This window comes from Haliaeetus leucocephalus, unplaced genomic scaffold, assembly GCF_000737465.1.
Source record: "Haliaeetus leucocephalus isolate CR32 unplaced genomic scaffold, Haliaeetus_leucocephalus-4.0 Scaffold140, whole genome shotgun sequence".
NCBI classification, from domain to species: Eukaryota; Metazoa; Chordata; class Aves; order Accipitriformes; family Accipitridae; genus Haliaeetus; species Haliaeetus leucocephalus.
The window spans coordinates 7,710,418-7,724,944 of NW_010972576.1; the positions used below are offsets into that span (position 1 = coordinate 7,710,418).

A 14,527-nucleotide genomic window follows, 5' to 3' on the forward strand; every position below is an offset into this window, starting at 1 on the left:
AGGATGGACATGGAACAAGACAATGGAGCTAATAAGCTAATGAAATTTCTACTTTCATACAAATCTTGCATATACTGAGCTAAGTAACGAAACACTGGTATGGTAGATTCTATCAAGTTTCCAAACTGAAAACCAATGGCAGCCAATTTGAATTTCCCATCAACTTCAACGCTGATTTCCATTTGGATTTCCACTTGTAACTTTAACACTTCAACATAGTCATGAAATTCAAGATAAAAGCTAGTGTTCTCTTTAGAGCGTATATTCACCTTTTCCGAATCCCTTGAACATACTTCTCCAAATGGCGCATTTTACAAGGTCTTACGCGGTAGCAGCAGTAATAAACTGAGGTTGTTTGCCTGGTGCTTTTGTTGAATTGTATTTGTATAGATCTATACATACTAGCAAAATATAAAGCCTTTGAAAATGTTCATTTTCCTAAAAACCATGGGACACCAACAATATGAAAAATGCGTGAGCTCAGAATGAACAAATAGGCAAAACTTCAGCAAAACATTGGCTTTATAGACATAGGAAGGAGAATTCCTTGCAAAGCACCTACATCAACTTCATTTTACTTCTCTTTTGGTCCCTCCCTCACCATGTTTCTTAGCAATTCCTTCTTGTATATTCCAAAGAAGGTTTTCTTCCTCTGAAATGCAGAAGACAGATATTCTCCTCCTTTTCCCTCCAGCTCTTTCCCCCCTCTTTTTTCCAAACCAATTCAGCAGAAACGGGGCAGGACTTCAGCACTTGTGCCCAAGGCAACGCAAAGCTGGCAGACACCAACCAAGTGCACACAGACAGTGGTGGATGTCACAGCCTCACACGAAATCCAGGACTATATTGCAAATTGCCTGCAGTGAGGTTCTCCTTCAACTCAGGTTTTGTATTGGCAACGTTGAAACATGCTTATTCTCATCTTTCCTGGTGGAAAGCTCCTGAATTGAAATTAGAAGTAACTCTTCCATTCTCATTCACTGCTTTTATTAATGGCTCTGGCACGTCAGCCTTCCCAGAAGATGCGACCAACAAGGACAAGTTTCCTGACAATTAGCTTGTTTCCCAAAATTTCTCATCTTGCAACAAACTGAATTTAAGAGTTACTTCAACTGGCTAGGCTGCAACACAGATCTTTTTCTCTTTAATTTTTTTTTCCATACAGATTTAATCTTGGGAATGACAAAGTACTTTCTGTTTTGAACCCTCTTTTTATTAGCCCAAATGGATTTCCTTGGCTGTTAACCATCCAACCAATGCAATGTGATTCTGAGTCACTGGGCAGAGAAAAAGAGTGGGGGCACGTGAATCATCTCCCTCTACCCTCTGCCATACCGCTACTCCAAGCACACTTTCATTTTTGACGCTGACGTGACACCAAGAACAGTCTTTTTTGGCTTCTACAAGACCACTCGTATAATATTTGCTAATCGCTAACAAAACCATGGTTCTGTTTTGCTGCTGGTGAAAGATGCATCATCCCTACAAGGATTCACATTGTCATCTACACATTGTACGCAGGAGACGGCATAAATTACCAGCATTAAACTAGCAGGTTGCCTACAGTCTGCCCTAGCAAGACAAAGTGAAAACCTAAAATATTTTCCATGAGGTATGCTTGTGATTATTGACTCATTTTTGTGTGTTGGTTTTTGACATGTTATTGCTTGGCTTCAAACACATGCCTGCAGGACTTCTGTGCCCACCAGACAGCTTCACAGACATTTTGCAGTTTGTCTTTGCACTTGTATTTCCCAAAATACAAAAGCACAGTGCTCTGCTGACCACTATGGTTTTTCCAGTTATACCCATGCAGTTGTTCCGATGCATCCACTTAGTAACTTGCCCATCGGCATTTTGTGGTACATATGTATTGATGAAATTTTCCTGGAAGAAATGTTGTTTGGGGTGGGGAGGGAGGTGTGGGTAGTGAACACTCACAGCTGGAAGCAGCTGCAGGGAACCAGGAGAGATCTCCCATTCCTCATGAAGAAAAATTAATTCCAGTGCTGGCTCAGCACCCTGCTCATTCATTGCTAAGCCCAGTTTGGTCTCAATAAAGCAACTCATACCCATATGCTAGAAATATTTTGGAGAGCTTAAGCTAAAGGATAAAGTTCATGGAAATCGGTGAATGCGTGATAGCCATTTATTCTCCTCTGGAAAAAAATATGACAATGCATTTATATATTCAGACTGAGCATATTTGTAAAGGGACAGTTCAGAGTAAGCTGGCTCACAGTGCTACAGCAAGGGGGGCAGTGCAGAGGGACGTGAGCTGAGCCAAGGGACACCATTTCACAGGAAGACAGGCTGGGTGGCAGCAGCTAGCGAGGGAGGAGGTAGAAGGGAGGTGAAAGGAGCAGCGCAAAGCCTTGGACCTGGACAGGACACAGCAAACACTGCGGACAACTTGAGGAACCTCTGCAGGGCTGACATGGACACAACATGGGAAGAGACACTGAACTTGTCAACTAACCTGACCTATTGATACTGCCAATATTAATCCCGCACAAAATTTCACATGAAACTCACATCTCAGACACTGCTAGGAAGGGGATGGAAACAGTAGTACCAACAGAAAAAAGGTAGGAGACTTTCCTCCTGGTAGGGAGAGGCGGGAAGACAGTCTCTAATGTAGTATTGCAGAATTAGCAGTTCAGCATCAAGTGAGAGAGGACTTGAAATAATGTACAGAAATGGAACAAGGATGTGCCATAAAGCCCCCAAATACATAACAGAGGAAAAACAGGAGTCAACTCAGTACTACGCCTAGGGGCAACACCTTTCACTGAACTGAGTTAAAATATTGCATCTTACAGTATTTTGCCTCTCTGCTGGGGAAAAATTGCCCCTAACCAGCTGCTTTGAAGGTTTGGCAGTTCACATACTCAAAAAGTCTGGCCTCCTAAGTAAAAGGGGACCACTTCAGGTCTGCTTCACAGAAAAAAAAAAAAAAAAAGAAAAAAAAAGATATTAAGACTCATTTACACTGTGTAAAACTGTAAGATTTACAGAGTAAGTTTTAAGAGTAAGATCTACAGAGTAAGTCAGGTGTGTGTTACTAGAGACAGAAATAAATTATCATTGTGATTCATGAAAAGTCTTTAATGGAATAAAAACAACCCCTATTTAACTCTAGTACTCTGTAGGAGCACAATATCCGAATCCTCAGTGCTTTGCAGGATTGAAAACTAAATTTTCTGCAAACTGCAGGAGTTCCCCAGCCTCCCATCATGAGCTCTAGTGGACAGAATAAAAAGCTAGTGGGAAACATATTTCCCAGGCTGAAAAATATTATTAAGGTGAGAAATGTGACCAACGTACATTTGAGACATTATTGTATATCACACTTCTGGAGAAACAGTCACTAAGCTACCTTTTATTAGCAGTTTCTACAACTTTTCTAACATTAGAAATACAGCAAAGATTGTCTCAAGCTTTCAGTACTTTTGTCAAGTAAATGTTTCAAGTTAACAATATAATGGTTTATAATATAGAGAGCATTAGGTAAAACAAAATACACACAGGCTAAATAAATGCTACTTGGTTTATGAAAGGCAGCAAGAAAAGCACCAAAATACTGCAAAAACCCCCTAGATTTGGCTAAGAACCTAAAAGGAAAATAACCAGTGTAACACACTAGACATGTAGGCTCGTGGACCCAGATGCACAGGATAGCCTGCACCTGCGGGAAAACATTACTGTGCATCTCTGGAGAGAGAAGAAAGATCCATATCACTTTAAAGACTCATTTACAGGAGAGGTGCTCAGTGCTGCGGGAGGCTGGGAGCAGGGGCTGCCCACGCCGGCTGTGGAGCCAGAACGGCTCGCTGCTTTTGAAAGACCCGGCTGGAGTGCCACAGCACGAGTGAGGGCATTGTCCCGTCAGATGCGGGTACATCTACTGACATGCTCTCTCGTGCCTCGTCTGCCCTGTGTGCATTGCATGCTTATACCTTAAGCATGACTGATGCAGGGGAGAAAAAGCCTGCAGAATATATCCCTCTCTCACCTCCCCTTCTAGCCATCAAAATCCCATTCTTCCAAAAGATAATCCTTCAGCCTTGATCCTCACTCTTTGCCTGGTTCTCCATTTCAATGGGAGGGGAAGGCCTGGCTCTCTGGGGCTCACACGAGAACGGTGCCCCACAGTATCAACAGAAGTGAGACTGCTCAGTGATCAATGTCTGTAGCCTTTTCATGGACTTGCCTCAGCATGGGTAACTTACACACCAGGAAAGTTGTCTTGTGTTAGGTCTTTACAGCTGTGGAACCTTAGTTTCACTCCACCCAGCTTCCCCAGCCCACCCCTTTGTATAAGATCTCGTGATGCACACAAATAACTTCCCACAATAATTCTGACAATCTCTCTGCTTCTTGCTTTATCAGAAGGTGCTGCTCTCCCCACAGCAAGGTGGCAATTTAAATTTGTGCTTTTGCTAAGTGCCTAGCTTTTCATCTGACAGTAGTCAGGATGGGGGCATAATGTGGAAATATACCAGCTGTGGCAATAACAACGGCGTGATGGAGCGCGTGGCTACTCAGAAAACAAAGGGGAATAATTTTCCACTGTTGCTGCATCACAACCCCAATAACACAACTGAACAGCAGGACTCAAGACTTGGGGGGAGGGATTCTCTCTACCACCCCAGACATCTATGCACCCCTGCAAACCACGTCAGTCTAACACAGAAGAGGGAGCAGGTCGGACGCAGCAATTAGGACGCCTAAAATTCTGCAGCATGGACTGGAATATGTTGTGCTGCCTCCCTTTCAGTTTTTTATTTGAGGATGTATCCGAGCAAATGGATTTCCGGGTCTGACTGTTCTGGGCCCGGATCAGTTTCTCGTGTTCCCGTATTTGTCTCTGTAAGTGGTTCTGGATGGCAATTCCCAGGGATTCTGGATCGAGGGAAGCACCGTAAACCTCCCATGTCATGCCCTGCTCGTCCCAAACAACATCCCTGACGTGTTTGGACTGCTTCACCTGCACTTTCGCCTCCATGGCTGGGGTGGGCTGCTTTTTGTTTTCCCCCAGGTTCGGCAAGGCCTGAGCTGAAGCGGGAAGAGCTGCTGTGTGAAGCTCACGTCTGGACTCCTTGGCCTGGAGGCCTTGCTGCCAGGGAGCTGCTGGTACCTCCAAGGGGGGGTCAAGACGTGTAGAACTGGCACTCAACTCGGGTGTCAGTCCTGCCTGCAGGCTCTGGCCACCAGCTGCCTGAGCCTGGCCAGCGTCTCCCTGGCCACTGCTCTCCTTTTCATCCTTCGAGCGGGCCTGTATGCGGACAGCGGCATGTTGGCTGCTAACATTCATCCCTCCTTTAGGATCAAGCACCACTGAGTTTTCTTCCTTTGGTTTTACCACAGACTGATTAGGAATCACCTCCCCTTGACTCGCACCCTTACTTTGCACAGGCTTTTGCTCAGAGCTGCCCGGGACCTCCTTCTGCTTGACTTCGCTGACTGTGCTACAGAGTAAGGGTAACTGGCTGCTTCCTGCATCATGGACAACATCTTGCACATTGCTCTTGGTTCCTGGGACAGCGGTGGCAGAAGTGGTGCTTGGTTCGCCAGTGCCAGACCCAGACCGTGCTGGAGTTTGATTACCCGAGTCAACTGCAAGTTGCTCAACAGGGATGGGCTTTGGTGGGACTGGAGCATCCATCGGCAGCTGAGCAGCATCCTTGTCATCACGGGCTGCACCGATCATTTCAGCATTACCCACAGATGTCCCTTGGGAGGTAATGGCTGCAAGGGAGGAGGGGAGAACAGGTTTTGCATTATCTGCTGCTGCTGGAGACACCACGTCGGATGGGACCCCAGGCAGTTTGACAGACTGGGTTTGGGCTGAAGCAGTCGCAGCCATAACAACAGTTGATTTTGCCGTGACACCGGGAGAACATGGGGACATTTGTTGTGAGGATAAACTGTCAGTAAGTGCAGGCTGGCTCAGCCGCATACCTCCCTGGTAAATTATGTGCAGTTCTTCCTTCTCCTCTGGAGGAGGATTTCCTTTTAAGAAGGCAGCAAGGATGCTGGGACTGGTGGAGGCTGATTTGCTCTCCACGGTAGCCACTGCCTGAACCTCAGCATCTCGCCATGTCCTGCTTACTGCTTCCTGAGTTAAAGAGCTGCTCTCCAGCTGAACCGTCATTGTACCCGTTTCTCTGAATTTGGAGACCTGGGTGGGGCCTGGACTCCCCGGCTCGGCGTCCGTGTTGCGTATGGGATGCAGACTCTCGTGACTAGACTGGGCCGGTGCCTCGCTGCTCTGCACCGCTTCAGTTTTGCCTGTGGGATGCAACTGCGCGGTGTCTGCAGCCCCACTTTTCACCTCCAAACTGGTCTGTGGGTCTCTCCCCAGGTCAGCTTCAGTGTGCCTTGCTGGCGAGGCTGACTGACATGCAGCAGAACCATTTTTTTCTGCTCCCCTGTCTTTTTCCCCTCTTTGCAGAAGGTTTGCCTGAGAAGTACGACAGGACTCATTACCCCTGATAGGGTCGCCTGGGGAAGAATAATTTAACACCTCAAGTGCCGGCTGATCATCACTCCCCTGAGGTTTCAAGGCAGAGTCATCCATTTGTGTCAGGGAGCTCCTTTTCACCTGGTTGCCTTGCACAAACTGCCGGGAGCTCTGGGGGGCTGGCATCATCTCTGGCCCCCCTCCCACCAAAGGGGCTCCGGCTGCAGCAGGGGCTGGCGCTGCCGGTCCCTGGCTGCCCGCTGGCCGGGAGCAACCAGCAGGCTCTATGGCTGCAGGATGCCCCTCTGCAGCTTTGCTGGTGAGCCCGGGAGGAAAGCCTTCCTGCTGGCTAGCATCGTCCTTGCGGCATTGCTCACAGCTCTGTGTGCTGGCAGCCGGCGTGCGTTTCAGGTCGAACAAGCGAACTCCAGCAGAGCCGGACGGTGTGCACAGGAAGCCATTGCTGGCCCTTTTGCCGCTGGGTAGTTGGGGCTGGCGGTTAGCAGACTGCAGGTCTCCCAGGTTGTCCTCCTCTGCAGAAGCTGCGACCAGGGAAAGCTTGGCAGATCTCAGAGGATCTGGTACAGTCCCCATGGACCGTCTCTGAGATGCAGCTTGCCCTCAGCTTCTCCTCGGAGTTTTCTTGCCACGCAGTGGGTACAACAGGGCAGGCCGTTGGCGACAGGCTTCCTTTAAAGCTAATCTGTTAATGAAAGAAACACAGTGTTAGTAGCAGTCAGATTTAAGAAGAAAAAAGTACCTAGAACAGATTGATTTTACAGCTTGGAGAGAAATACTTGCGGGCAAGGGGGAAAGTAAAGCACCTGATTCTGCCTAAAAGTCACATAAGAGACATGGATTTCAAGGATCTCCCAATTCCAAGGTCTGGATGGAGAAGACAATACTAGGGACAAAGCAACAACAGTTGCCCTGTTGTTGATACATTAATGAAAACATAATGATATGCCAAGAGGGAGGAAAAAAAAAAAAAGAAATATGAAGTGAAAGCAGGGATGAATGGGAAGGGGCGCAAACTTTGTGTGGAAGTTTGAGGTCACAAAATAAACTCACTGTATAAAATCCTCTAGCAAGCCACCTGTGGAAGGAAAGGTGCTGCCTTGCTTGTTGTGCCTATGTGAAGAGCAGATCCGATACCCACCCTGTGATCTGAGTGGATCCCACACCTTCGCTGAGCACCAGTTTCCCCTCTTTCTCACGGAGAGCCCTTCTCTAATTCCACTACCAAAAAGGACGTGCTCACAGGGGGCAACAGGTCAGTTCAGACTAATGTGGATGAACCCAAACCTCACTGGTAAAAGGAATACGGAGGTACGATGACCTGCTGGGTGGTGCAGATAAACACCAAGAGAAGCTACTGCACCGTACAGCACTGAGGCTGTGCACATACTTACTGTTTTCACATTTAGATCCTTTGAAATAATTACAAGCAATCCAGCTTGATTAATAACTGGAGGCACAGAGGATCTAGAAATCAATTTATGAGCAGGTGGTATAAAACTGGAAGGGGAATGTTGCAGCACTGCAGAACAGGAGGGGCCCATGCCCAGTGAAACACTGGGGAAGGATTTTAAACAGGTGGAGCAGAGTTATCCAGGCTGAAATCTGGCCAGGACTGCAGAGAAACCATTGCTTCAAACAGGAGGTGATCTCCAAATGTGCTTGTTGGCTGGACTTTCAGAAGGACTTTGCACTGCCCAACTTGCACCCTGCTAGAGGTCAAGGGCTGGATCCCTGTCAGTGTCAGCAGAGTGGTGGTGGCCAGTGATAAAATCCCATCCCAGCCTTCTTTTAAATTGCAGGCTACCTATGCCTGTTTAAAAGATCTTCCCCAGCTTATGCTGCCAGCAAAGCATGGGTATGGGACTTGGGAGACACCCTGAACATTTAGTTTTATGTTAACCAGAGAGCTGATGCTGGGAAAATTACCGTACCTCTGTGTGCCCATGTCTCTGCAGGTACACAGTGGGGTCTCCTTTACTACATCACTTGGGAGACGCTGCTGGAAGGAGCTGTGCAGCTTTTCCAGGCCCTCCCTACCCACTAGCAAAGTCCACAGAAGCCCCTTCCAGAAAACATCCCTACTCTCCTTCTCTCTCTCAGCCTGAAGGGCAGCAGTATAGCTTCCTTAGTTTCTGTAAAATTAATCCTAAATTTCAGCACCTTAGGTACTTAGAGCAACAAGAGGCAAGTGCTCAATGAAAGGAAAATTAAAACAAATACAGCCAGTCTATTCTTCTAAGAAAAGGAAAATGCTGCGACTTATTACTTATTTATTAAGCTTTATGTCTTCCAGATAATAATAATTTATTATTTTTATACTATCTCTTTGGGCTCTGTCCAACCACACATATACAGTCTGCTGGATTAAGCCAGCCCTGGGAAACTGTAATCCTGCCCCTCAAGGATCCCAAGTTTCTTAGCTGCAATCTGTGATAGCAACCCTGCATCATTCCAAAATGGCTTTCTAGCAAAGCTAACGATTGCTAAGCTTTTTGAGAAGTACTGAGTTTATGTAAATCAGACTGAAAACTGGTGGAAGTTTGTGTCTGCCTACAAGATGTCTTCACTTCATTTACTGCTCACTTTAAAGCCAGCCAATGTAGTCCTGAAGGAAAGGAGGGCCGTTCCATGTTCACGCTGTTGTATTATGAATGTCTAATGACCGCGAGGAGAGAGGCAGATGGCTTTGGGCATCTGTCTAAACTCTGTTACTCTCGTATTTCCTTTTTCAAATATCGATGCAAACCAAACCAGTATATACAACTGGGCAGGTCACATTTCTTTTTTTTTTTAGATCCAGAGTTTATTTAAGAACAACCAAACAAATAATGGAACAAAACCAACCTCCATTTTTAGGATGAGACATACTACTCGGCAAACAGTTTCAGAAGAAATAAAGACAGCAGAGCAAATCTGTTTGGCTCTTTGCTATACAAAACCTGGGAAAGGCAATCTGCATGCCGGAGCACTGTCTTTAACTCATACTCACTCAACAGAAGAACGATTCCTAATTTTTCAACTAATTGTTCTGATCTAAACACCCACATGAATTCTTCCCATCTGTTTAGTGGCTCTTCACCAGCATCACTAGAAACACACATTTAAACGACTGCCACATGTGCTAATTAAAAGTGATTCTGCTACCAAGCTCTCAATGTATAATGCTGACAGAGGAAATTCTGCCCCAAAAACCCCATGTGGACCTATTCTCTGATGTGGAACAACACAGCATAACCCAGACATTTCTCTTGACCCTTGAACATGGGTTGGGGGGATGGGTCATTCTACTGCCTGGGATAACTGTGAAAAGAAGTTAGTTTATGAGAATAAGGTTTTTACAAAGACTGCGTCATCAAACTCATGGGAGCTATTTTCTTGTTAGACTCTTCCCTAAGCTATCCTAATGACAGGAGCCAAAGGCGCTGTAGTAGTCTAAATAAACGCGGTAATTTTTGACAATGCTCTTTCTTAAGAATTAATAAAAATCAGAAGGAAACATAAGTCTTACGCAACAGAAAAGCAAGCAAAGGCAACTAATTACAGAATTGGAAAGGCATCTTATTATTGCAGTCTTATTTATGATTATTGTCTCATTTTTATTATTGGATTCCTGTTATATAGGAGTGAAGAACAACGCTGGGACCTGTGGGCAACACTATTCAACTGCCAAGGCAGCGAGGATTCAAACCAACAAGCAACGCCAACTGCAAGCAAACACCTAGAAGAAACAGACATACAAAACTCAGTAGGAGGCCAAAAAACATGTGAAAACAAATCGAGATCACTGATGAATTTTTCAAGTGTTGTATGCCTGACCTGGAGCAAGCATCCAAAATTTTCTTTTATCAGGAGGTGAAATTAGTATCTCCACAAAGGTCAAAATCAATTTTTAGTAATAAGAACAGCTTTTCTACGCCAGCACAGTTCTCCTTCACCTTATTCTTTCAGACTAAATTAGCCTGCCTGACTGTGTCAATCTCATCTCAACACAGAATTTTTCTAGACCTTTGCAACAAGAAGGTTCTAACTGTGACAAAGTCTATGTTTGGCTTCTATGGTCTGGGAGGGTCCCTGCATGGCCAGTAGACCTTCATGGACTCTTGTCACTGAGTAGGTCTTCTTTAAGTGCTTTAACACCCCCCCCCCCCCCCCCCCCCCCAAACAAACAAACCTCACAGGAAACTCAATGCTGACAATGTAAAGAAACTCCTACTTATTTAAGTAACACCCATCCCCCAATAAGACAACACTACAAATTTCCCACTTGCTGCTTATGAGAATGTCAACAAAACCAGAAGATCTGCACATTTAATAAAACAAAAAAAGAAATTTCCAGGAAATTCCAGCATAAGATTCTGCCTCCCATTCCCTCTTGAAAAATCTGAAAATCTGCAAAAGCACAAATAAGACTGCCAGCATCTCCACCTAACCTCAATTTTAAAAAGAATTTAAAAACCAAAAAATGAAAACCAATTAAAAAGCAGCTCCCAAACTAATCAAGCACACCCTCCCCAATTCTGGATTCTCATCAGCTTTCCATTCCTTGAGCCTTCTCTTCACCCTTGTCTCTACAAATGGAAGAACTGAATATTTGCTCTTAAAAGTTCTAATCTCATCATATGATTTCTCAGATCATCACAAAAATCATCATACAACCGCATGGGTTAAGGACACAGATAAATATCTGCTGAAGCAGGAATTCAGCCTCCCTTCTCATTTCTTGTCCTGAGGAAAAGACAATGGCACACTCTAACTCATATTAGACCACTGAATATACAGAAAACAAAACACATTTCTTTAAATTTTAAACATACACATGCACTTGCATCCTTCTAATTCTGCACCAGTGGTTTTTTTTTTCCAGCTCCTTAAGTTGCTGTTCTCTGTAAATGCTGTGACTTCCTCTTCTTAGCATCAAAAGGTGTTTGTTATTCTGTTTGTTTGTGAAAATTTTACTTCATGGGTTATTTTCTCCTAGTTATCTGTGGGACCAAACACTGGCACAACAAATGACAGACAGCACAAACCAAGGACATTCATTAAAATACAAAAGAGGTTGCCCGAAGCGGTAAGAGAGAAGATACACAGCTCCCATCTTTCAGCGTGCTTTGGGATGCTGACAGGAGACAGACTCTTATGCTACAATCACGGGGAAGCAAGAAGTGACAGGGGATGCAACCAGATACCCTGCATACACGCAGTTCCCATAAAAGATGGGGTTGGCATTGCAAGGACAAAGTGCACGAAGTCCCAATTCCCCTTCTACACCTGGGGACCGCATGCGTTTTTGCAGGCTGCACCTGCAGACACCGCAGGAACCCAGGCCAGAGACAGACGGGGAGGTGGATGGCAGAAGCAACAAGTTCAACGCCATGGGGCTGCAGCACCCTCTGTGCAGATGTTATGCAAAGCGAGGGAATGCATGCGGTGGTTTGCTTTTTACTGGCCTCTGCTGATTCAGTTAGCAGAACTGCTGTAACACTTCAGCAGATACTGCAAAATACCTCTTTAGTCCCTCACTGTCCATTGAACCGATATGACTTTACTCAGACCAGATGGACAACAGCCTATTGCTAGACTCCTTTCAGTGCAATAAGGTGTTTTCTGCCCTTTTTCGCTATTCACCTTTTCCTGTTGCTTCTTGATGCTTTTCTGCTGCCTTAAACTACAACTTACCTCGACTCTGCTCATCAGCTGAGCCCATCATCATGGTATCTGAGCACTTTTGTTGCAGCATCTGGGTTCAGGGCTAGCTGTCATGGGCCCGCTCAACAGTATAACTATAGGAAGGTCATACTAGTTCACACCCAAAGCCTTGTTTGGCTCTCTCACAACTGCCCTGAGGACAGAAACAGGGTAAGATGTGATAGATGGTACATGTCTTCTTTGTGCATTCGCTATTCTGTCCCCTTACATGGCTGGCTGGGTCAGTCATACTCCTCTAGGAGGAGAAGGGAAGACATCTCAGCTCGATGGGCCATGGAACAAATGCTGGAGAGGAAGCTGAGAAGGAGCTGGGACGGGGCAGCCCCTGCAGGGAGCATCCAGCCAGGCACCAAGGGTGACAGGAGGAATCTCGTGGGGACTGGAGAGGACCAGGCAGTCTCATGCAGCTCAGGAGCCCCTGTGCCGGCTGCAACCCTGCCTAGGAGCAAGGGCCTGCCTACAAGAACTTGTTATCTTACCTGTTTATTTTTATTTTTCAATATATTAAAAATTACATTTCTCATTTGTGACTTTTTATCTCTAGGTGTGCGGGGTTTATTTGAAAAGCTTTTCAATTATTCTTGTTATTTTTGGGGATAGGGACGTTTGCTTTAGAAAAACGTTAGATCTACTTGAAGGCTCTGGCCAGCCTGAAGTCCTAGCACACACCCAGACATGGACCTCTGGTACGCCTTTCCTGCTGCTGGCCATCAGGAGTATAAGGATTTTATGAATTGAAGGAGACACTTTAATCACCTTTGGAAATGAATGCACATCTATTTATGAAACCCCTTTGCATATTTGGCCTATACAAAATGCTGTGGCAACGCACACATGCATGCCCCATGAGAAAAGGACTTTTATTTGTAAAAGCCTGCTCACTGGAAGTCTAGGCCGCTCATTTTAGTATTAAAGCAAACACCACCGAACAAAACCCCAGAGCCCCTCCTAAAACCGTTCCCAGCACCCGTACTAGAAGCACTTTTTAGCCACCTGTGACGCACACCACAATACTAAATCAGCTGAAACTACCAAGGGGACCGCATGAACAGCCCCAAGGAAAACCCAGCTCCTGCCAGGGTTCTCCGGGCACAGCCTGGCTCCTCACTGGACCTCGCAGCTCTTCCTCTTGGATGCTGAGACACAGCCCACAGCGCCTAGCAGCTCTGCTTGCACAGGTGTCAAGACACGATGCTGAAAAATGGAAAAGCGGAGGGAAAAATGGGAAATGAGTCCAAAAGGAAAAACAGAGGGTAAGTACTTAAGAAAAATATCAGCCTCTGCTTGTCATTGTTTTGTAATGGTAATAAACCAAGGAAAATTGGGTGAAAAATCAAGGGCAAGATGCACTGCCATTTTTTTGCCAAAAAGAGATGGCTGCCAATCAGCCTGACAGCTACTGAAGATTTATCTAGCAATATTTTGTACAAGCTGAAGAAATATATTTTTCTGGTTGTTGACTCCTCTCATCTTGCATCTCTCTGCCAGGTATAGGCTTTAGCTCTGCAAAGTGCAGAGCAGGGGAGCTCCACCTCCACTTTAGAAGGACAAAGCTCATCTTAACCTGCTGCCCACAACCTGCAGATGAGAATATGGGTTAAGCCAGTCCTACCAAATGGCACAGTGGCCTCTGGGCCTAATCCAAAGCAAAGCAAACTGCTTTGCATCTTCCTTCATTTTGCTGAGCTTTTGACAAACCTTAAGTACACCCTTCCAAGAGGCCACAGTAACCTTACTGCAAATGATATAGTCTACTCAACTAGATGCAAAAGCAATTCTGATTAATTTTAAATAAATTTTTAAATCTAATATTTACAGTATTTTCTCACTGCAGCATGCAGATAGCTTCGCCGGATTTTGTTTCTGCAGGTAGCTCTTGCACATGTTCTCTTTAAACCTACGCTCTCTGTGCTCCCTAGACTCTTGCTGAATTCTTGGGAGTCCAGAAAGCGCGGTGCCTGGCAGGCTGCAGAAGAGACTGGATCTCTCTTCAATACTCTTAAGTACTTAGCAGTGAGCGCAAGGGATCATCTATATAATTCTGGTAGTGCAGCGTTTATCCCAGTTTAGAAGCAAGCATCAGTCACTCCACCCCTAGCATGACCTCAGGATTGCCAGAAAATTCAGTACTGGCCTAAGCAGCTTTAGACTGGTACAAAAAGAATGCAACCAGGTAGGGCTGAACCAGATTTGGGGTACACCTCTGCTCCAACTTCAAGCTGAAGGGTGCAAACAAGTCCAAGTCCCATGGCTGCCTGAGTGCAGGATGGTGCTGACAGGCTCCTCTGAGAGTCTGGGTTTGTGAGCTTGAGCAGAACCTCACCTCAACACTTC

At 45.6% G+C, this 14,527-nt stretch overlaps 1 protein-coding gene across 1 annotated transcript; it reads right to left on the reverse strand.

The window, feature by feature from the left end:
* Positions 1-4,681: 4,681 nt before the first annotated feature.
* GPRIN3 (GPRIN family member 3) lies at positions 4,682-7,060 on the reverse strand. The gene has a single exon (XM_010586156.1). It carries the CDS (start codon positions 7,058-7,060, stop codon positions 4,682-4,684), a length of 2,379 nt encoding a protein of 792 aa, XP_010584458.1.
* Positions 7,061-14,527: the final 7,467 nt, after the last annotated feature.